At 35.7% G+C, this 25,394-nt stretch overlaps 1 protein-coding gene across 1 annotated transcript in view; it reads left to right on the top strand.

The window, feature by feature from the left end:
• LOC131146614 (probable protein S-acyltransferase 17) overlaps nucleotides 1–23,872 on the top strand; it is a 60,651-nt gene extending 36,779 nt beyond the window's left edge. The window contains exons 7-10 of the mRNA XM_058096313.1: nucleotides 2,410–2,501; nucleotides 2,597–2,649; nucleotides 19,230–19,355; nucleotides 23,325–23,872. Of these exons, the coding sequence (XP_057952296.1) occupies nucleotides 2,410–2,501; nucleotides 2,597–2,649; nucleotides 19,230–19,355; nucleotides 23,325–23,603 (550 nt within the window). The 3' untranslated portion in view covers nucleotides 23,604–23,872. The remainder of the gene's footprint in view (nucleotides 1–2,409; nucleotides 2,502–2,596; nucleotides 2,650–19,229; nucleotides 19,356–23,324) is intronic.
• Nucleotides 23,873–25,394: the final 1,522 nt, after the last annotated feature.

Below are 25,394 nucleotides of genomic sequence, written 5' to 3'. Positions count from 1 at the left end.
TGTGTGTTTGTGACGTAGATGGGTCAAGTTCATAAACTGTTCAAATGATGAACATTTTTTTTTTTCCTGTAAAAAAGGAGAAACGTTAGTTTAAAAAATTAAAAAGATGTTAAAAATTAAAACATTAGACATATGAAGGCTTTCTAGGAAGCTTTTGGATTTGTTTTCATTATAATCCATGCCAGCTAGTATCTGTGCCTGTGGCGATGCTTCTTAGCTGCCATGATTATCTTGCAATTCATTGTAGTTCATCCGTCTTAACATTCTCATTTTGCGATCTTTATTGGATGTGTTCTTTCTTAGTTGCCCAATATTCTAATTCATTTATCTAGCTGGTCTCGTAGTCATCCTTTAAAACTTTCTCCTTTTCAATGTAATGGTATTTTGTATTCACATAACATGAACAAAGCACTTCTCTGTTTTAGCCAACTTGCCTAACTGTATGTGTGCGTTTTCAATTTATCCTTCAACTTGATACATCCAAAGTACTGAAATCTGCTTTTATAAAAAATTTCTTGAGCATTGAATTTAGTATCTCTCCTAGAGTGACTATAGTTGCATTTCATATATTGTCTTCTACTCATCTTAAAACCTTTAGGGCCTGTTTAAATTGTGGAAAACATCATCTATGTTCCACTTTTAGTAAGGATTATAAAAATCCTAGTTTATTTTTTTACTTCTTTGAGATTCATATTAAAAAAAAAAAAATAGAAAATAAAGAATTTGTTTTGTTGGGCAAAATTTTTTTATTTTTATTTCTAGATTTCAAAATAATTACAAAAAAAAGAAACTTTTTTTTCAATTATCCAAAAGTTATATAAGGTAATGCTTGGAATTATGGATCTTGGGACTTGGATTCGGATTTGTGTGGATTTGAAAGAAACTTAATGCAATTTTATACCATCTTTTGTCATAATCGAGACAAATCTAAATCCAAAATCCAAAATCCATGCTCCCAAACATAGAGTAAGAAATTAGAAATCTAGAAAACTACAAATAGATGTTTTCCTAATTTTCTATACAAATTTAGAAAATTGGAAAAGGTGTCATTTTTGTAATTATTTGAGAAATTAGAAATGGAAAACAAAACTATTTCCACAAGCAAATAGTGCCAAAGCCTTTTAATTTTTTAATTTTTTATTTTTTTGCATACAGATAATGTAAAATTGAAAAATTTTCTAACTTTCTTGTAATTATTTGGAAAACTAAAATGGAAAAGGATTATTTTGTTTTCCACAACAAAATGGACCCTTAGATTCTAAAGTTTCACTTTTCCAACTTAAGTTCTACCCACCTCTAATTTATTTTATCAATCAATTTAATACCTATTTGCAAGCACCTCTAATTTCTTTGATCAATCAATTTAATACCTATTTGCAAGCAACATATACCATGGAATCTCATTTTATATATGCCTTGGAAGTTGGAAGTTCATCCATAACTAAAACAAAAAAGATAGAAAACTTAACCTTGAACCTTGATGTACGCCTATGGTGATTGGAAATTTTTGCACTCTTCCACATGTAGTCTGCACCGTTCATTGCCCTATAGTACATATCCTTAATGACATCCATGCACCAACACCTACTTCTTTTTCTGGTGAGAACCCAACATAGAAGTTCCCTAACATAGAAGTTCCCTAGGTACTTGTGCTTTCTCTAGGTCAATGAAAACTATCTACAAGTCTTTTTATTTTTTCCCTTGAACTTTTTTGCTATGCTTGCTTAAGGATCAAAGCATTGATGACATTTATTCTCTCATCGTCATATTGTCTTAAATTTTATGATTCTATCCCTACTCCTATGGTCTACATGACTATTTTGAGCCATTATCTACAATGATACCCACCCCATTCTTATGATTTTCTTTTCTAGTGTACAAAAGTTCCAATCCTAACTTTTCAACTTCTCTATATTTCTTGAAAGCATGTTATTATTTTTTTTCTAACCGTTGTGTCAATTACCTCCATATTTTTAGTAGCAAGGGCCGCCATGTACTGAGTTGCTAATCTAACCCTAGTCTTTGCATTATATATTTTTTACCCATCCATGTTGAGAACGATGTGGAAACCCTCATATATTTGACACCATATGCTTTGGCATGATGACCTAGCCCACCCTTGTCTCCCACTCAACAGATAATTGGTTTCATATCTCTAGATATGAAAAGCTTTATGCTGGCTATCAACTACCTATGCAACATTTCTCACGTATTTGGGATTGGACTGGCTGTCTGTGGAAAGAGTTAAGAAACTAAGTGCAACATAGGAGGAGTTAATTTGCATCAATGCTTCCATATCCGAGTCGATTTTTTTACAACTTCTTTAGCTTATATGAAGAATGTATTGTATCCATTTCATTTATGGTTTTATTGGTGCCTTTTTTGGATTTCATGTGTGCTTGTTTGCAGGCATTTCCTTCTTTGCATCTATGGAGCAGTTGCCATTGCATTGGTTCTTTCTGGTCAACTGAAAGAATTGAAAGTAATATATATTCTGACAGGTATAATTGATTTGCATATAATTGTTTTTACTTGATTGCTAAGTCCCTTTTGTGACGAAATATGCTATAATTCTTTTCCTATTTCTTATCTGCAGTTTATTATGGAATTGAAAATTCAATTTATAGTTTAGCTCCACATGTTGTGCAGGTAAGTGCTTTTTGTTCCACATTTCGTTTCCCTATTGTTTCAAATTATTTTTGTTTGTGGACTTAAATCTATGTTTGGAATCAGTTGTAGGTTGAATAATTATAGGTGTTTCAAAAATTTAAAATGTCAAAGCCTAAATTTCTGGGGATGGGGACAGTAAGAGAGACCATCTTGTTGTTGGGATAGTCTCTAAATTAAACAATGAAGGTTTCTTTTCATTGTAAATGTTTTGCCAATTAGCTGGAGATTTTGTTTTTCTCGGTTCATCGTCGTTACAGGTTCAATTCCAAGGGGCCAACAACATTCTTCAATTCGCCAATTCGTAAATCAATTTTGACCCTTTCATTAGTATTGCAGCCATTTTGGTTGGAGGTAATTGCACAACCCTATCTTAGCTTCCACATTTGCCTAAATATTTTGGCTTTAATATTAAAATAGATGTGGAGTTAATTTCCAATCTCTCATCTCTCATCAATGAAGATAATTGATTTATCTTTGAAAATGGTAAACTATATACTAGAGTAGTCTTCAAAGATGGGGAGAATAAATCAGTAAAAGATGGACGCTCTCTCTCTCTCTCTCTCTCTCTCTCTCTCTCTTTCTCTCTCTCCCCTTTCCTCCTTCAAAGTCTTCAGTTTCTTCTGGTTTGTGACTGATCATGACATCTGTTCTCTATTTGGACTGCCCAGATGCAAAGGAGAAAAAAGGGAAGGTAGGGTACCCTCTTTGAAATCTATGGGTAAGGGTTACTTTAGTAGCAACACAATGGATTGCATATGGTTTGTCTTAGGTGCTTGGGTGGTTGGGGGAATTTTCTTAAAAAAATAAGATTCAGGAAGGTGGATTGCTGGATGGTGGTGAGCTCAATGAGAACTTGGAGTTAGGGTTAGGGTGGAATCTATGGAATTGGAAAAGTTTCTCTATTTACATCCTAGTGCTGTTTGTGATGATGGTGGAGTTTTGTGAAAAAGCTTTGTCTGCTGGTTCTAGATCTAGGGCAAGGGATACTCAGTACAGTGAATGGAAACATTTTGGCAGGGAAGTGAACAACTTGGTCTTGGGAGGAAGTCATGTTGCCATAAATTAATCAACTCTGTGCAAAGTGTGGTGAGAATGTAGCAGAACAGGGCTCACTTGCTGGATCTGCAAGGTATGTCCTTGGTTTATAGTTTGTTGAGGTGGTGGATGAACTTTGGAAATTTGTTTTCTTAGTAGGTTGTTTGTAATGCATTCAAAATTATTATATTATGAATAGGTTTTTCTCCCCTTTGTGCGCTCGATGTCATGAAAGCTTTTGAAGTATCCGATGCTGAAACGTTTGATCCAGATCGAAGGCAAATCCTTTGATCTGTGATTAGATAAGGTTGGAGGATTCGCATTCTTGCTCGTAGTCAAGAACAATATCATTCATAGTAGGTGGGTTAGGTTTTCAAGAGAGGTTGTGCTTTGGTTTGCTAATGGCATATCTACTTTTAGTCGTATGCAAAGGGGGTTTCAATTGGTTCGATTGGGTTTTACTAAAGTCTTAAATTTTGATTTCGACTCAAATTTCGAAGCTCCAAAAGTACAGAAATTTTGACGGAAATTTCAATTTCAATGTCAATTTTGATTTGAAAAAATAATGGAAATCATTAGTAAAACATGGAATTCTTTTATGAAGCTTTAGAAATGATTAATACACATAATAATGTAAGTTTTAGGACTTATATATTACAAGTAAATACATCTATGCTGTGTATAAGGTGGAGAAGTTGTAATATAATATGTGCATCAAACATATTTGTAAGATAATGTACATCAAACATATTTAGTGAATTAGTTAATACAAATAAAATTCATAAATCATTTAAATATTATTTATTATACAAATAATGATAATTTTAGAAATGAACGGTCAGATAAAATGTTGTTGTAAGTTTATTTTTTCATACAATTTCAAAAGCATTTGTAATAATCATTTGTTTCGACGAAAATAAATAAAATATATTAAAAGAGAAATTACATTTCATTTCACTCCTAAATCCCTCATTTGAATTTCGAGGAAATTTCATTGCATAGTTCCAATTTCGACAAGTTTCGCCAAAATTTCGAGATTTCAATAAATTTTGGATGATTTGTTGAGATTTTGACGGAAATTATGCAAGATGGAAATCGACTACCATTTCGATTTCGAGGGTGATGGAAATCGGAAATTTCAATGGAAATTTCGACAATTTCGTGGAAATTTAAGACCATTGGTATTATAAAGCTCTGGATGTCGATAATGGATGAAGGTAAGAAAATTTTTAGAGTTAGGATTGGGATGGAAAGACAAGAAGTTTTTGATCTTTATTCCTTTGGGTGTAAAAGGCAAAGGTTGGCGAAGCTTTACGAGTGCCTTTTGCGAGATAGCAAAGGGCTTTCTTGAGGAAATTGGTAGTGTGGGTGCAGATAGCCTTTCACGTCACTCATGGAGTCAGGTGGTGTTGGAAGGCACAAATCATGATGATGATGGATGCAGTAGTCAAGCCTATTCCATAAAGCAATGTCTAAAGGCTGGGAAACTAGATCTGTGTCATTGGTGAGGAGACATGTTGCATCAAATTGAATCTAAAGCAGTCGCTATTCAGTCGACTTCGATTGACAAGAGTAAGAAGAAAATTAGGGTTTGCGATGGAGTAGGAACGATTAGAGAGGCAGCTAGGGCTGCATCTGGGGAGGAGGTAGTGAAGAGATTTGGGCTGGGTTGCATTTTGTGATCTTGTGTTTTTTTCTTCTTTTATCTTTTTATCTTTCTTTTAACTTGGTACATCTTGTCCCCACACATTGTACTTTATCTTCTTTCCATCTAATATACTTTTTTTTATTATCAAAAAAAAATTTGTAGCGGATGACTATTGGAAATGATGTGAAGCAATTGGATGATAGAGGATTCGAATTTACCTGTAGAAGAGGCAGCTAGGGTTTTGCAAGAAACAATCTAGGGTTTGAAGATGGGATCATCTGGGTCTTAGTCTCATGCTATTTTGTTAGACCTAGGCCAGTTGGGTAATATTGTTTGGTTTAGGCCTGGATTGGGCCTAAGTATCAACCCAGCCAGGAGGTGATGAGGTTCTTTCGGCTCAAAATGGATTAGAGGTAAATGGGGCTTCATTTCAGGCCCAAATTTCTAATCCACATTTTCAAGGTATTCAACTTAGTTTTAACTTGAGGATGGGCATTCAACATCAATTAACTCCTTAGAACTAGGCCCAGTTCCTAGTTTAGGTTTTACAAGTGATGCCTGTTAGCAATCAGGCCTAAAGTTGACTTAATAATTTTTACAATTTTTTTATTTTTTTCTTTTCTGTTTTGCAGATGGAACATTTGGCTAATTCCTCTTTATGAGGAAGAGAAATCTGTCCATCAAGTCTTGAAGGCAAAGGGGCGGTTAAAGCTAGGTTGGTCTCAAACTTTTCAGGGAATTCGGATGATGATTGTGTACCTTTAGTGGGAGACAAAATCCCAGAGGATTGAATATCCAGTGAGCCTTCTGTTGGAATTGGTGTATTCCCAAGAAAGGGGGGGGGGGTGAATTGAAATTTTAAAACTTTTCTTCCTAGAATCAACTAAACCAGCAGCAGTAATACACAACTTAGGGTCTTTTTAAGCATACCAATTGCGCAGATTAAAATGATATGCGAAAATTAAATCATGCGTAGCATTCACAATATATTGAATATAACATATATGTGCAGAAATATAAAGTGCTGGAAATTAACAGTAAACACGCGATATGTTATTGGGGTTTGGCCAATACTGCCTACGTCCCCGCCTCAGCTCGCAAGCTCGAGAATTCCACTAATGCTCACTTAACGGGTGGAGTGGCACCGATTACAACATCAGGTCAAATTACCAAGGCTGACCTCAACCCTTTACAAACACTTCTTACGGGACGGAGAAGGTCCAAGGTCACATTAACAGGACTGACCCCAACCTTTTCAACCTGATTCTTACGGGTTAGATCAATACCCCTCAAGCCACGCCTGGAATATAACAAATAATCAATACAATTTTGTGTACAATTTCAATTGCTTCTCAACTAAGCAAATATGTACCAATACGCACAAACAATAATCGATGCACTCATAGATAATAGTATTTATGCTCAAGTGAGATCTTGAAAATTTAATTCAAGATAATATATTCAACGAGTGAATATTCAAGGTTACCTCGAAACCCTATTCAAGTATCACACAAATATTTTATCAAATATAATAACAACAGATACTTAGGGCTTAGGCTTGCAAAAGATTTGTCAAATAAAGTATGCAAGCTCTCAAGTCTTGCAATTTGAATGCAAAGACTAGGAAACTAAAAACAAGTTATTCCCAATCAAATATTTATATACGAAATATTATGGGAATAAACAATCAAGAAAAACTCTTAAAAAGGTTTTTCTAATATATATGAATATGAGAGAGTAATGCCAAGGAAATGATTTGAAATATGCACACAATAAAACAATCAAATCTTACTGCACCTTGCAATTGATTTGCAGTTGAGGAGAACTAGAAAAACAAACTCTCTATTTCAAAATGATATTTGCTAATAAGTATGTAAGAGAGTTTGAAAACTATGCTTGGAATATTGAGTATATAGCAAAAGAAGTATAAAAAATTTGAAAGAATTTTTCCTAATTACTTTTGCTAATCTTATTGCTAATCAAGGCAAATGAGGGGGCATATATAGATATCCCTCAAATTTTGACCGTTGGGGACTTATTGGGTATTTTGAAATTGTTAAATTAAAGTTTAACCCAAAATAACCTCAATTAACCATGGTAAAAATAAGGCAACTTGAGAGTTTCGGTCGCCTAGCCCTTAGGGACGGTCTCCTGAACAGACACAGAGAAAAGGGACCTTTTCAAGTTCGGGTGCCCGAGGAAAAGTTTGGGCGGGTGAGCCAAGGCGATTTTCCCAAACGCTTGAGGTTCGGTCGCTTGGTGGTCAATTCGATCTATCGAACTTCATAATTCGGTCGCCTGGGGCTATTTTGAACCTAAAGTTCTGGTGCCCGAGAAAGGTAAAAAGTGACTGTTCTTATGTTTGGTTAACCGTTGACTTTCAGTTCAAATTAGGTTCAGTCACCCAGGCCGCAGTCAACGTGTTGATTCTTTGGGAAAAACCTAGCGTCGGTCAACCTGTGTAAGCCCTGTTGTTGTCCTTGAACTTATTCAACCATATTTGAATAAGTTATAGCATTTAGGTTTGAGAGGTGATGGTTCCAATGGTCATTCTAAGGTATCTTGAGCGTAAATACCTATTATGCATGCTATGCAGATTATTACAGACCCAAAGAAAATATAATGCAATAAAATACAACTTGAAACAAAAATCTTCATGCTCTGCTCTTTTGCAATTTCATGAATTGCTCCGATAGTGTGCGCATTTAAGTACCTTTCGGCTTCCATTTCTCATCTATCATATGTGCTTAAAAAAATGAACCTGTTCATACACTTAGCACACAGATGAGATACTGTGGTTTGTCATAATCAAAACAGGGATCGGACTCAAAAAGTCAATACCTTCAGCTGTGGCTGATGGGGGAGGGGGTTAGAAAGAACCAAAAAACTTGTGTTGGCGAGATTCAGGGGAGAAATGGTGTTTCGGGGGAAAAATCTATTGGTAAGGAAACCAACTCCAATAAGTTTAGGGGCCATGTAGATGGGTGTTGAAAGTGAGGAAAATATTTGAAGAGAAGCTAGATATCTGTTGACTTAGCGAAAAAGATTTGTTGTAATGTTAGAAATGCAAAAAAGAAGAAGAGAGAGAGAGAGAGAGAGAAGAGAAGAGAAGAGATGAAGAGAAAAATAGAGGAAAAAAACTAACTGGCAGTTTCCTAGACTCTACGTATAGCTCTAGGTATGCCCTCTTATATATTATTAATAATTAATAGTCTTAAGGACAAAGTTACCCCTATTAACACAACTAAATTATAAAAATAACGTATTCTCTTCTAACACTCCCCCTCAAGTTGGAGGTGTATAAATGTCACCAAAAGCTAGCTTGTAAGAAACATTTGACAACACAGGCTTAAATAAAGGCTTTGTAAAAATATGGCTTAACTGATTGACATATTTCGCAAAGGGAGTCCTCACGACCTTCTTCAGCACAACATTCCTCACAGAATGACAGTCAACTTCCATGTTCTATGCCCTCTCATGAAACTTTGGATTGCTAGCAATATAAATGCAGCTTAATTATCACAAAACACATCTATTGGCTTCTTTACCAACTATCCCATCTCTGATGTAAGAGACATCAGCCACATAAGCTCACTCACAAAATGAGCCGTAGCTTGATATTCTGCTTCAACACTAGATCTTCCTGAAGTAGTTTGTTTCTTGCTATGTCAAGTAACAAGATTACCGCCCATAATGAACAATATCAAGTATTAGACTTTCAATCATCAATAAATCCAGCCCAATCTGCTTCAGAGTACCCCACAATCTCACAATTTGTATTACATTTATATATCAAACCTTTGTTAGGAGAGCATTTGAGATACCGCAAAATCCTACAATCAACGTACCAATGTGGTTGTTTGGGTTTTCCATAAATTGATACCATCTGCAAAAGATATGTCAAGTCTAGTGGTAGTCAAGTAGATCAATTTTCCAACTAACTGTCTATATTGATGTTTGTCATCAAAGTCTGGTCCAATATCCCTAGACAACTTCTCATTGAGATCCATAGGAATCTCAACTAGTTTAGCTCCTAACAAACCAATCTCACTTAGCAAGTCCAATGTATATTTCAAGTCCAAAATACACTTTTGCTGAGATTCAACCCATTCCTACACTGTACAATCTCAATGCCAAGAAAATAAAGTAGAATGCCAAGTCCTTGATTTGAAATTTTTCTTGAAGCTACTACTTAAAATCTGCAATTCTGCTATGGTCACTGGCAGTGATGATGATATCATCAACATAAACTACTAGAAGTATCACACTAAAAAATTGAAAGATCAAAGTCGCATTGGATAAAGCCAAACGCAAAGACTACAACCCTAAATTTTTGTCAGACTAGGGTTGAGGAGATTGTTTAAGACCATAAATGGCCTTATGCAACTTGCATACTTTACCATTCTCCCCCTAGGCAACAAACCCAAGAGGTTGCTCCATGTATACTTCATGTTGTAAATCTCCATACAAGAAGGCATCCTTCACATCCGACTAATGTAATGGCCAATCAAGATTAATTGCCAATGAGATCAATACACAAACAGAATTTACTCGAGCAATCAGAGAGGTCTCAAAATAATCAATACCATGCATTTGGGTGTACCTGTTGGCAACCAATTGAGCTGTAAGCCATTTGATAGAGTCATCAGAAAGACATTTGATGGTGTAGGCTCAACAACACCTAACCAACTCTTTACCAAGAGGAGGATCCACCATGTCCCATGTCCCTTGAGTGGTCAAGGCATCCATTTCTACATCCATTGCATGCTTCCACCAGTGGTTAGCAAGTGCTTCAACATGCGAGGAAGGGATAGAAACTGAGGAAATAGGCGAGGCAAAAAACACATAGGTCTAGGAAGTTGAAGAATTGAAACATAATAAGTGATAGGATAAGAAACTAAATAGAAACTGAGGAAATAGATGAGGCAAAAAACACATAGGATTAGGAAGTTGAAGAACTAAAACATAATAAGTGATAGGATAAGCAACTAAGGATTGCTAAGCACAAGTTCAATTACCTTTTTGGTGAGCAATGGGCAAATCCAAGTCACATTGGGATGGATCTCCAAAACCAGAAGTCAAAATAATGATGGAGCAGAGGAGGCGCCTGCGTGGTGGTAGTGACCAGGAATTGGACAAGAACAAGAGCATTACGAGCCAAAATATCGAGTGCAAAACAAAATGTTAGTGAAGCTAAACATTGATTATATAATAACTTATATGCTAGATTAGATACAAAAGAAAGGGAAAGAGACATTTAAACTTGTTAGAGATAGAGAAAGAAAGAGCAAGGACTTAGGTAATGTAAAATGTATAAAAAGTGAGGATGATATCATCTTGGTTAAGGAAGAAGAAATAAAAGAAAATCGCAAAGTTACTTTAGTAAGCTTTTAATGAAAGCCAACTAGAAGGCTTAAACTTAGAATTGACAAATGTGGAAAGGGCTAAAAATATGAGATTTATTCACAAAACCAGAGTTAATGAAGTTAATTTTGCACTAAAAAAATGAAAAATGGAAAATCCATAGGGCCAGATAACATCCCAATTGAAGTTTGGAAATGACTAGGTGATAACAGAATTATATGGTTATTATAAACACTAAGAAAATGCAAGACGAATGAAGGAAAATAACTTTAACCAAGTATACAAGAAATAATAGAGATATTCAAAATTGTAATAACTATTGTGGAATTAAATTTGTGAGTTATAAAATGAAACTATGGGAAAGGGTAATTGAACAAAAATTAATGTTAGACATGAGTGTCATAGAAAATCAATTTGGTTGTATGCCTGGAAGATCTACAACATTTTTAAGAAGATAAAAAGAAAAATTTAGGGAAAAGAAGAGGGACTTACAGTTTTTATTGACTTAGAGAATGTGTATGATAGGGTTCCTAGGGAAGTTCTATGGTTGGTTTTAGAAGAAAAAAGCGTATGTAGTAGGTATACTGATGTCATTAGGAATATGTATGATGGGGTAATGACTAGGTAAAAATTCTAGGAAATTTCCAATCATAGTAGGTGTGCATCAAGGATCCACTTTGAGCCTTATCTTTTTGCACTAGATGAACTCACTAGAAATATTCAAACTAAGGTTCCATGGTGTATGTTGTATGCATATGATTTTGTCTCGATTGATGAAACTTGGGGTGGATTAGAATCTAAGTTAGAATTATGGAGAGAAGTGTTAGAATCTGGAGGTTTTAGGATAAGTAGAAATAAAACATAAATGAGATGTAATTTTAGTCATGGTAGGAGGAATACAACAACAAGAACAACAAGAAGCCTTCAGTCCCACTAGGTGGGGTCGAGTACATGAATCCTTTTCCACCAATTCACCCGATCAAGAGCATTTTTCTCTATTAGATTAAGGCCTATTAAATCCTTCCTCACTACCTTATTCCAATTTATTTTAGGCTTACCACTACCCCTTTTCATGCCAGACACAATAACTAACTCACTCCTCCTTATAGGTTTTCTACTAGCGCGCGTTTCAATGTCCAAACCATTTAAGCCGCCCCTCCCTTATCTTGTTTTCAACCGGTGCTATGCCTAAATTATTATATATATGTTCATTTCTTACTTTATCTTTTAATGTTAAACCACTCATCCACCTTAACATTCGCAACAACTTTTATTTTTTGTACATGTTGTTTATTAATTGCCAAACATTCTAAATCATAAAGCATAGCTGGCCTTATAGTCATCTTATAAAACTTCCCTTTTAATTTTAAGTGTATTTTACGATCACACAACACACCTGACGTGCTCCTCCATTTTACCCAGCCTATTTTATTTCTATGTACTGCATCTTTTTCAATTTCCCTTTTGGCTTGCCAAATGGATCAGTGCTACTAATCTCTTGATTATCAAGTTTAATCTTCTCTCTATTGCTACTCCTTACATTACTGAAATTGCATTTCATATATTCTGTCTTATTCCTGCTTATCCTAAACCCTTTAGAATCTAATGTGACTCTCCAAAGTTCTAGCTTAGATTCTACACCGCTCCTACTATCATCAATCATAGATTAAATTGGAGGAATATTGGAGAAAAAGATTAAATTTGATGGTTAAGAAATTAATTACACTAGTTGATTTTGATACCTTGGATCTATTATGCAAGTTGACGGAGAAATTGAATATGTAATACATAGAGTTAAAGAAGGTTGGGTAAAATTGAGGAATATTTCGAGCGCGTGCTATGTGATTGTAGCATGCTCTTACCCTACGTTTGGTTCACAGAATGTCTATTTCTAAGAGTAGATTAGTTATAATAGGTTAATTACAATTAGTTATACAAAAAATTATGTTGATACTATAAAACAAATAACAATGTGAAACTTTTTTTGAGTCCATAACAAGAAATAGACTAGGAATAACTATTCCTAAATTTCATCATAGGAATATATATTCCTTTCTTATGCATGTTGAATGGAATAATAAGGAACATATAAGGAATAGCTATTACCTACATCCCAAAATTTTCACTATATTCCATCTAACTCCAAGGAATAGGTATTCCACGAACCAAACGAGGGTAGTTCTATAAGACAACTATAAGACTAACTATGCTGTGTGAATCAGAATGTTGGGCAACTAAGAAACAACATATCCAAAAGTAAAAGTTGTCAGATGAGAGTGCTAAGGTGGATGAGTGGTATAATGTTAAAAGATAAATAAAGGAATGAACATATACCCTATAAGTTAGGCATAGCTCATGTAGAAGAAAAGGGAGGGGTGGCTCAGATGACTCGGGCATTTGCATTGTAGGCCACATATGCACCAATGAGGGGTGAGCTTGTTACTGTGAGGGTCAGTAGAAAGGGTAGACCTATAATAACATGGAGTAATATATTAAGGATTTAATACCCTGAATTTGTCGGAGAAAATTGCTCATGATTGTGTAAATTGGCGGAAAAGGATCATGTAGCTGACCTCACCTAGTTGAACTTGAGGCTTGGTTTGTTGTTGCTTGTATTTGAGTGTAGGGACCTCAGATTTCAGCTACTCTTTAGTGTTTACCCACAAGTAATCAAGCATAGCATCCATATGCCTAGCTTATTATTTTTCACAAAAGAGAGCATTCAAGGATCTAAATGATAAATCCCCTCAGCAGGAAACTGGCATTGTTGGACTGAAATATTCTCTCATCATAATTATCCTCACTCTTCTTTAAAACTTGTCCAGAATCAACACAGTTCATGGCAGTTCTTCAAACCATGCTGTGCAGCTAACTTAAACACAAACATGAACCACTGGAGACTAGATCTACATCTACCAATATTCCCAAAATTCTATATATATAAAACTATTGTACTACAGTTTTTAAAATTTTGGGCAAAAAGACAGACCTCCCTTGAGGTTTGGTAAAAAGACACTGACCGCTCTTGAGGTTTTAAAAGTCCTAGGGACCTTCCCTAAGGTTTCAAGAATTCCAGAGACCTCCCCTGAGGTTTGTCAAAAAGACACACTTCGCCTTGTATTTTGCAAAAAGACAACTCTTTTATGGGGAGGTTTATGTCTTTTTGAAAAATCTCGGGAGAGGTCAGTGTCATTTTGGAAACCTCAGGGGAGGTCCCTATCTTTTTGACAAACCTCATGGGAGGTGAGTGTCTTTTGCCCTCAAATTTTTAATTGGTTGGGACTAGGGATCTTCTCCAGTTTCCCTTTCAAGATATCAATCTGCTGGAATTCACATATATCTATAGGCCCAAGTGATATTAACTGGTAAGATATTCATTATGGGGGCTGTGTTTGTCTTGGACAACTGAAGCATATAGCACCTGCTGTCCTATTTGAGCACATTCTTCATGTACAAATCACCATAACAGGAATTTATTTATTTATTTTTAATTTGTAAGACAAATGGAACTTGTGAAATTGCGACCTAATGGGATAACTTTTCTTGGGGTATTGAAAAGCTAGTAGTCATGCATGCAGGGTGGCCTGATGAAGCACTGGAGTACTTCACAAGAATGTCAGAGGATTATAGGGTAGGGGGAAGTGATCACTATTCATGTTTTGTGGATGTTTTGAGCAGAGATGGGCAATTGTACAAGGCATTTAAGGTCATTTGGAAAATGTGGGTGAAAGTGATTGCAAAACCTCAGGTAGCCCTTCTGGCATGTGGAACTTATGGAGATGCGGAGCTTGCAAAGATTGTGGGTCAAGCTCTGTTTGAGATAGAGCCTGACAATGCTACAAAAACAGAGCCTGGTAATGCTGCAAACTATGTGTTGCAGGCTAGAATTTATGCTAGTGCAGGGAGATATGAGGAGACACAGAAAATCAGAAGAGAAATGGAGGAGAGATGTGAAGGCAGTACCTGGTAGTAGCTGGGTTATATACTAGATCAATGAAAAAACTCTAGCTTCATCTAGTAATTGCTTGGAAGGTTCTCTTTAAGCCCTGGAATTGAAGCACTGTGCTACACCCATTCACTGAGCTTATGGTGAGAAGGACCATTACATTATTTAAGCGCTCAAGGAGGATTCTACATTGTGATGACCCCTTATATTACCCTATTTTGAAAGAACGTGTTGCGAAGGAATGGTGTGGGATTTTGATTTTTAAGTGTGCTACCTGTGGCATTTCATGTGCGATCTTCTATCTTTTCCCAACCTGCACAAGTCCTTAGGCCATATTGTATTTCAAGAAAACATTGTGGATTCAAATTGATTGGTCCTAGACTAGATGAGCCAGCAGACCAAAGCCCAGGTTCATGAGAAGAATATAATTTGTGAACTGACTGCATATAAAAAAGAGCAATAGATTCCATGATAAGAACATAAGTTGTAAAAGATTTTTTTTTTTTTTTTAAACACAAAATGGAAATGACTTCATGAAGCTGAAATGGCAGAAATAACAGGTGTCCAGATGAAGGGAAAAAGATTCTTAATCTCATTGGATGAATGGGTTGTTGAATGTCTTCTAAACTGTGGAATTCATCTCCATTAGAACTGCGGGGCGCCTTTTTTTTCCAAATAGCTGGCAAGCAATTCTAGGTAGATTACTTGCAAACAACACACACACAGCCTCAATATTTGTCATTCCAGCAAAATCCATGCACCATATCTTGAATTCAGTAGTTCACTGTTATTAGCTCTGAGTAGTATTTAATTAGACATTTGATGGATTAATCATCATTGATGTAATTAGTCATTCCTTGATGCTTATGTTATCTAGTTGCGCAGTTCTAGTATCTACCTTGAATAAATGCCAAAAAGTCTTACTAATAAGAAGCTCAATTATGGAAACATGATATATTATAAAAAAAATCTGAAATTTTTTTTTTGAGGTCAAAATTAACCGGGAGCATAAATTTTACTTGAGAATTCAAATAAGAAAGTGTAAAATGCTTCCAATTATTAGCAACAAACTCTTGAATCGAGAGAGTATTTGAGCTCCAATGTATAACTCTCTAAGATTCTAGGTGGAGGTTTCTATTAGACTTGAGAGGATTATAAGAAATTTTCTTTGGTCAAGGGTGAGTCAGAGGAGGAATCATCTTTGAATTGGCTGGTCGTCTATAAGAGGAATCCTTGGGTCTCAGTAATTCAGTGTCTAAAAACATTGCTTTGGTGGGTAACTGGCTGTGGCATTTTCCTTTGGAAATTGATTCTCTTTTGGCATTGCTATCAAAAGTAAATTTGGTCTATGAAGAGAGTGTGGGATGCTGGTGTAGCAGCTGGAGTTTCTCATAGAAGCACATGGAAGTTCATTTTGCAAGTATATCATTTCTTCTTTCCTTATATCAAATATGAAGTAGGAGATGGTTGCAGGGTTCGTTTTTAGGAGGACCTTTGGCTTAGGGAGGAAGTATGTTTTTTGGTTGCCTTTCCGTCTACTTTTTTGTCTTTACTTTGAGTGAGGCGCCTATTTCTTCTTTTCTTGTTATTAATATTACTTCTGTTTCATTGGTTCAAATTTTCCTATCTATTGGGGTGTATGTCCCTTCTAAAATTAAGGTGTTTGTTTGGGTGGGCGTCCTTAATGGAGTCAACACCAACAATATGTTGCAGAGTGGGAGACCACCTACAGCCTTGTCACTGGACGTATAGGCTGTTGACACCCATTTTTGTTTGGGCTAACTTTGGACATTAATTTCTAAATAATTCTAGGGAACTGCTTTGTGAGTCTCAAAGGCCCAAATTGGGTTAATTATGCTAATTTATGTTGAATGTGGGCAAGGGCTAGGTCTTGGTTCATTAGTTATGTGAATTAGTAAAAATAAAAACTCAATCTTTAATGGCATTTTTGGAAAGTGAGGCTTTTTGGCTTAAAACCCTAACCCTAACTCTTCATAAAGGAGCTAGGAAAGGAGGTAGAGAGGAGGTTCAATATGTAGGGGGACACGTTCAAAAAGGGTGTACATGTCTACAATGAAGAAACCCTAGGAGTATCTTACCCTTGGCCATGAAAACAAAATACCTAAATCAGCTCCATTATCACTATCACCATCACTTTCACCATCACCATTATATCCTCATCCTACTCATTATCACCATCAACTACCATACCCTTCCATGTAAACACCACCACAATCATCATCACCGTCATCTTCTTCTTCCTCTTTTATAGCCTACTCCTTGTGTCCTGGGGTACGAGAGAGAAAAAAGAGAGAAAGGAATAGGTACTGTTGTCTCTGCAGTGCAGAACCTTTGGCCAAAAGGTAGGCTGGAGGGGTTGGCTTCCACATCTAAGAGAACAGTTGCCACATGTTTTTATCACCTTCGCACTGCAGCAGCAGGAGGGACAAAAATACTAGCACATGTTAAAATCAATTTAGCAACGAACCCAAGAGTCGTGTCTTATTCATGCTCTTCTGACTGTCAAGGTGAGGGCGGTTTTTGTCTTGTGCAGGGCTATCCAATATTTAAAAGGCTGATAAATAATAAGAAGGAAAGAATCAAAGTCTTGTTTGGTTAAATTCAAAGGTAATCTTAGGCTAATTAAGTACCGTTCATAGGATAGGTGTGTAGGGTGCCAGTACCTTTCTCTCGTATAACTGTACTCCAGAACCTGACTCTTATGTGGACTATGACTACTGATTCCTTGGCCCTAGGTTAGCTTAGACACCAATTAATTGGTAGTAATTAGGCGACCTAACGACATATAGTTTAAATAAAAGATTAGTGAAGACTTTGTAGAACCTAAGCACGATTAAACACCAAAAAATCATTTTAGGGTTGCCATTCTGTTGAGGTGTCGAATCCCTAGTCTACGCGTGTTGACATGGGCAATGTGTGATAATAATTTTGAGGATGTGTCTCACTTGTTTATTCATTGTTCTTTTGCTTGGAACTTAGGGAATTCTGTCTTTGGGGTGTTTGGAGAATTTTGGGATTGTCCAAATTCAATGGGTGCCCTTTTTTCGTCTAGTTCTTTTGCTGGTTTTGGAAGAAGCAAAGATGCTAAAAGGTCATGGAGATGTATTCTTGGGTCTATGTTGTGGGGCATTTGGTTGGAAAGATATGCAAGAGTTTTTATTGGGAAGAGGTTTTCAGTTTTATTTGGGACAGTGTCCAATAGTTGGCTTTTTCTTTGGGCTTATAGTGCTGGCCGTTTTATGGGATGCTGCTTTCAAGATGTTGTCAGAGACTGGAGTGCTTTATTAAGTTGATGTTATTTTTTCTTTTTTGTTCTGTTTAAGGACTGCTGGTTCTCCTTTGCTGTATCTTTTTCTTTTGCCTTCGAATGAAGTTTTTTTTTTTTTTTTTTTAATTAAAAAAAAAAAAAAAAAAAACAGTTCTTTTGTTTCTTGAGAATGATAAGGAGATGGAGGTGCTTTCTTCACTCCTGAGTGTTGGATTCTTGTCAATGTTCTCTTGGTTGGGATGTTAGGATTTGGATTCCTGTTGGGTTTTTTTCTTGTAAATCTCTTTTCTCATCTTAACCTATTTATTTCCTTTTGCTAATCAAGTGTGCTAAGCTAAAACTCTATCAAAGGTAAGGCATTTGTGTGGATGGAAATTTTTAATAGAGTTAAACAGTTAATGCCAACAATCTGCTGTAGATTAGATGACCTTATATGGCAATCTCTACAGATGTATGAGTTGTGTTATGCTAGTGGTGAGGGTCATTGTCATTTAATTCTTCACTTGTATATGGCTCAGTCCTTGTGGTAAAAGCTTTTCAATTTGTAGGGAGTGCTGGGTCTGTCCTCATTCTTTGGAGGCTTTTTTGTTGATTTGTTAGAGGATTTGTGAAGCAAAAGAATGCAAAGTTTGTAGGCAGACTGCAGCTTTTGTGGTTATACCAGTACTTTGGTTGAAGAGAAATTCTCACATTTTTTTTACACGTTACATTTCATTCCTGATTTGATACAGGATAGAACTTTCTTTTTTGTTTTTTAGCTTCCATGTGGTTTTTCTCTGTAGGGTGTCTTCGAGGTATCTCTTTCTTGGATATAGTGGGGTTTTTAGGCTTCATTTGCTTAATTCTGTCTTCCTATTGTGTTGTTCCCTTTTTTTGCTTTTATCTTTTTCCTTCATTATTGTGAGGATTTGTCATTGCCCATGTACATTCTCCTCTCTTAATAATTTTTTTTCCCGACAAAGATATTTCTGGTGTGAACTTTTTCCAGATGATCTCTAGGTGGATCTCAGGTTGAAATTTTTTACCATCCATTATGGCATGTCTATTCATTGCTGTCCTTGGATAATGCACTGTCATAGTCACATGCAAAACAAACAAGCATTTTAACCTATTCACCCTAGGTGTGTTCATTGCTTTTGCATTAAGGAGTAGTTCCATTTCTACTAGCTGAGTACGTTTAGTAGCCAATCCATATGAAATATATTTACATTATAATGCTATAGGCATGCCTCTTCTTATTTTTCTTTTTTGTTCTATTGTTTTTTGACATCTGACAGTGGTTGTTGGGCTCATATAACACTCAAATACTTCTCATGGTATTTCTTGCCATAGTTGCTCTGCTGCTGTTTGGTTTCTTCGGTTACCATGCCAAACTCTGCCTCAAAAACACAACCACAAATGAGGTATGTTGTGTTCATCCTTGATTCTTCTTGTCAATTTTATTTATTTTACTTGAAAATGTATGATGAGGCGGATAACTTTCAACCATATTGCATGTGCTGCCAGTCTTTTAATTTTCACCTAATCCTTTTGTCTTCATAGCTGTTGCCAAGATCATCTCTTATGTGACATTTGGTTAGCGGCACCATGATGCCACCTGCTGTAGTGATTCTCTGGAGTCAGTATACCCATGATTCACAAGAATATAGGATTCTCATGTTTGGTTTAGAAGCATATTACTAATGGACTCCTGGGCATGTGGTGTTTTCTATATTTGGTTTATTCTGAGAATAATGATAAAAATGAATTTCTATTTCCTTAATATCCTTAAGTTGGACTAGTGATACTTCACAAATAATAATAATATTTAAAATAAGATTATAAATTACTACATAATCCAGAGTTAATTTGATAGTGTAACTATTTATAGAAAATGAATATAAAAATAAAAATGAAACAACAGTAGTATGCAATTTATACATGTGTGTCAAGTTATGTCATTTAACCTTGTGCAGGGAGAGACGACTTTAACCAGGGATTGAAGTAGTTATAAATAAGTGGGGAAGTATAATAGGGTCTTTTGTCACTTTATAATTTGTGTGTGATTCCCCCAGGTTGGGAATCTAAATATTTACCTTTTAAAATGGGAATAGAAATGCTGGTGTTGAATAGTTATATGGGAATATGAACCATTCTTGGGAATGGATTCCTAATCGTATAATCTGAATCGAACATGAGAATACCTGGGAATCAATGAGTCCCAGCAGTGATTTTGTTTGTACCTGCGAACCAGACAGCAAGTTGAGACAAACAGTATGCTAATAATGGCATTAAACATTAACAAATTCTCTCATGCATTTACTTCTCTTTCTGAAGACCAAAAGTGATGGGAAAATTTTAAGCAATTTCTGGTTAAGAAATTCTTGGTAGATAGGTCACATAAAATTTTCCTTTGAATTGTTGTATTCTTTTCGTGAAATTGGCTTGCTTTCATAATATAACTGATGAAACCAGGAGTTTTCTATTGAGAAAATAATCATCATTGAGTCAATATTGTGTGGTGGCATTTCTTCATCCGCATTCTTAAGTTTTTCCTTGTTTTCTTTCTTTTATTTAGGGGTTGGGTGGGATTCTTGAGGCATGTTTGAGGGTCAAAGTCATAGCTTTTGTTATATTACCACTTCACCTAAAAGCTTAAACTATTAGATTGTGGGCCAACAATGTATATAAAGCGTTAACACTCCCCCTGTACATGCAGCTCGACAGCACATGGAGAGGTAAACACATAACATATAACACCCATTCAAAGAAATAGAATATTTTTTTGAACACCACACAATAAATGCGGGCAACAAGATTAGAACCTAGGACCTCCTGGGTACCAGCTTTGATGCCATGTTAGGTTACCGCTTTATCTAAAAGCTTAAGCTTTTAGGTTGTGGGCCAACAATGTATATCAAGCTTTATTAGTTTTATTTTGTTTGATTAAAAAAATTGTTACAGTAAAATACATTTGAAATGATATATTTATTATAGATGCATTTTTTCAGTGTATTATTTGATACATTTCAATGTCATGAATACTCTTGTCTATTCTTTGAAAAATAATAATTTTATGTCTGAAGCTAGATCTTTTCTTTTGTGATCTAGAAATGATTGTGCTTTACACAAAATGTGATAATTTGCTAAAATAATATAGTTTGAGTTTCAAGTTCAAAATATAATTTGATCTTCAAGTTATGATGTTGAATGTGACCGATGGTGTGTATATGTGCTCACTGCAGAACAATTAATACATTGAAATGATAAAAAATCTCAACTAAAAGATTTTACCTTACTTCCCCCATCCCATTTCTTTTTCTTTTTCTTTGCTTAAATGGAAAAGGAATTCTTACCTCTAGGTTAGAAGCTGATGTAGTACATATTTTCTTTTTCTTGACATAACAGTTCTTCAATATTTTTGGTTCTCGTGCTCTTTCTTTTAAGATAGCAGGAGAGAGAGAGGCCAATAACCTATGGGCTGGGTGGTTGCTTAACATGAATACTCGTCTATTCTTTGAAAAATAATAATTTTATGTCTGATGCTAGATCTTTTCTTTTGTGATCTAGAAATGATTGTGCTTTACACAAAATGTGATAATTTGCTAAAATAATATAGTTTGAGCTTCAAGTTCAAAATATAATTTGATCTTCAAGTTATGATGTTGAATGTGACCGATGGTGTGTGTATGTGCTCACTGCAGAACAATTAATACATTGAAATGATAAAAAATCTCAACTAAAAGATTTTACCTTACTTCCTCCATCCCATTTCTTTTTCTTTTTCTTTGCTTAAATGGAAAAGGAATTCTTACCTCTAGGTTAGAAGCTGATGAAGTACATATTTTCTTTTTCTTGACATAACAGTTATTTAATATTTTTGGTCCTCGTGCTCTTTCTTTTAAGATAGCAGGAGAGAGAGAGGCCAATAACCTATGGCCTGGGTGGTTGCTTAACAATGGAAATCAGAGAGCATTTGAACATGTTGACCATATTTCGTTATTGTAAATCTTCCGTTATTCCCAAGCGTTCTTTTAGGAGGGGTATTCTATGGTATTCCTGTAGGACGTAGAAAGACCAACTTAAGGACTTGTGATACGATATGGTGTGCATGTTTTCGTATGTTATTTTTAATATTGAAAAGCATTTGGATTTGTTAGAGCTTGATATACATTGTTGGTCACAACCTAACAGCTTAAGTTTTTTGGTAAATTGGTAATTTGACACGGTATAAGAGCCGATTACCAAGAGGTCCTGGATTCTAGTCTTCTTGCCCACATCTATTGTGTGGTGTTAAAAAATTTCTTGTATTTCCTGTGATGGGTGTTATTTATTGTGTTTATCTCCACATGCTATTGATGGGTGTTATTTATTGTGTGTGTATCTCTTCACATGCTATTGGGCTGAATGTGTGGGTGAATGTTAGAGCTTGATATACATTGCTGGCCCACAACCTAACTGCTTAAGCTTTTAGGTAAAGTGGTAATGTAACAAGATTTATCCTATTGTATATAATAGGATATGGTGCACAATGCAAAACAGGGTAACCAATTTGCAATTAGGTGCACAATTTGACAGTTACCTTAAGTCCTACCAGGTGGTTATTTGACAGTTCTTATCATGTAAGCTGTTATGGTAATTTGATAAGAATTTGACAGTTATGGTTAAATCTAAAAATTAATGTTTAGAACTGAGTAAGTCCATGCAGGTCGAGTTCTGGTGGATGGATTATTTGCAATAGGAACCACTGTACGACTTACTGAATTTGATCTGGATTCGGACTATAAATGCAACCGATTCTAGTTCAGCTAATTCAGAAAAGTCAATCTGGTTGACCTTGTGTTTGGAGTTTGGAGTTTCAAACCTTGGATTTGTGTGGGTTTGGATGTAACGCAGTGCATTGTTGAGTTTCACCCCAATCCACAAATCTAAATCCAAAATCTGAAATCCGTGCCCCCAAATACAACCTTGGCATTCTTATAAGTGTAAAACTGCACAATTATTATTATGTTATTAGATAAGATAATTATTCTATATTATTATCATTTGTTTGTACTGTAATCAATAATTATATATAATTTTATACGATTTTGGTGATCTAGATCCATATGTTGTTCCAGTCACCAAATCCATTAGTAGTTATTGTTAAGATTGGTGGGCTTTCACCAACTTTGCAGATTTGAGTACATCAGATTCCCCCGAACTTTCTGTTGAAATTTGGGTTGGTACTTCAGCCAGCCATCACAATATCATGCCATTAGATTTACTGATTAATTGATTTGGTATGTTTTAAAGCTAATTAATGGTGATTTGTCAATGCTATTTAGTGAGATTAGTTTATTTTTTAACCATCAAAACATGTATTACTTTCTCTCTTCCCCATGAAACTGCAGACCTTCAAGTGGCAGGAGTATGTGAGCTGGCAGAGGAAGCTTAATGAAGCGAAGGCAAGTGCTGCAGCACTCAAGGCAAGTATCAGTGGACTGAGCTCTGAAGGAAAACCTCCAGAGAGCAAATGGAAAGCATTCTTTCGAAGATCCCCTCTGGAGGATGTGGATGCTGTTGTCCAAGAAAATATTTATGATAATGGTTTCATTCACAACCTTCATGAAGTCATCTTTCCCCTCTCAACAAGATCATCATTTTTACAAGCCAAATCAAAGAGAGGCTGAGAATTTTGTCAATGACCCCTTGTTTGTGCTTGTCGGGGATCACTTCCAAGTGATTGATGGGGGCGGTAGCCTGATCCTAGCATCTGTTTCTTCGGTGGCTGGCTAGAACTTAAAATGAGTAAATGATGTGAAATCAGAAGTCTTGTATCTAATAGTCATGTACTCTTTAGCTGAACTTATTGAAGGAACAGCATTGGATTTTTTCTTGAACCGAAACAGGATTAGATTGTCTTTTTCATTATGTTTAATTGAGAATAAGTATCCAATAAGTGACCGACTCCTTAATGGCTTGTCTGCGATGCATTTGGTGTGGAAGTCTCTGAAGCAGTTAAGAGTTGTTAACTTACTGCATCGACTTGCTTCTGGATGTAGAGGATGAGGTAGGACTGCAAATAAAGACCCTTGCAGGTGTGTTTATCGGAGCACAGCTAAGGAGGTTTCTACCACCCATAAAGCCCCATAAACCTCCATCATTCCGTAATATTTTGTGAAGCACTTTGCCATAGATTCAACATTGTCGTTGTTACTCTTACTTCACAACATAAAAAAATGCCATGACATTGAATGTAGAATCATGTTGAGATGATTTTCCTCCTGCCAAAGCAGTAGTAAATCCTGAAATTTGAGGTCATTTTTTATTTGCCTCATTCGTGGGACTCAAAATCCATTCTCGAGCAGTAAGATCTGAGTCAAGTTAGAAATATATTTTGTCCTGGCATGTGTATCTATGAAGCAAGAAAATGGCTGATAGAAAGGTTGGCCTAAATGGTGTAGGCAAGTTTCAGTTAATAAGATAAGGTAGGCTCCAAGGGTGACCAAACTGGCTTTGATCTGGTTCCTGGACCAGAGCATTTGAACTCGCAATGAGTTAAGGTGACAAGAAGTCAGTTTGGTGAAATTTCACTTCTAATCTATATTATCATATTATCTTGTCAATACTCTTAAATAGATTTGAGGATGCATTTAGATGTATGAAAGCTGCCTCACTGCGTGCGTAAAAGAAGTGGCAAAAATAAAAATGTATTTGTAAAGCATTTTGACATAGATCTAGAAATCTTAACTAGATCTACCCTTTCCATATCATCATTCATCCGCCCCTTAAATGCTCTGTCGCCCCTTCTTTTGGAGTGGGACTTGGATTCAGAGTCCCTGGGTTGCTTTTCCAGCTCACAGATCAAGTAGTCCTCTTTGAGGTGGGTACAAATACATGAAGCATCTTTTCGATTTCTTGTTCAAAGTGCCCAGTTTGGGAGACAGATGCAAGTCCTCAGCATTCTCCTTTCAGCTTTTTTGTCCCAAGTGCCTCCAGGATACAAGATCAAGATTGGCTTTGCACATTTTGGTCCTCAGTGTCCACATTGGTATATAAATCCTCAGAAGATTTTTTTTTTTTCTTTTTCTTGTTCAAGGCATCTACTTTGGGTTAGAAATCCCTAGGATTGCCTTTCCTGTCCAAGGTGTCCATCATGGGGCAAAAACAAATTCATAAGTCTACCCTTTGTTTCTTGTTCAAGGCGTCTCCTCTGTACTTTTCTATCTAATATGTCGCACTTTGGAATAGATAATATAGATCCCATCACCACCTTCTTTATTTCCTATTCGCTTTGAGGCAGATTTGCAAATTTCCAGGGTAGTCCTCTTACTTTTCTGTCCATGATCTTCATTGAAAAAGAAAAATATATACATATGTATAAAATAAATTATTTTTTCTTGTTTGGCTATTGAATAAAGTGATGAAAATAAAATATAGAAAAGTTAATAAATAAAGAATTGATTTTAGACTTGATTAGC

Source organism: Malania oleifera, chromosome 13 (assembly GCF_029873635.1).
Source record: "Malania oleifera isolate guangnan ecotype guangnan chromosome 13, ASM2987363v1, whole genome shotgun sequence".
NCBI lineage: Eukaryota > Viridiplantae > Streptophyta > Magnoliopsida > Santalales > Ximeniaceae > Malania > Malania oleifera.
This window is presented reverse-complemented; position numbering and strand designations above follow the sequence as displayed.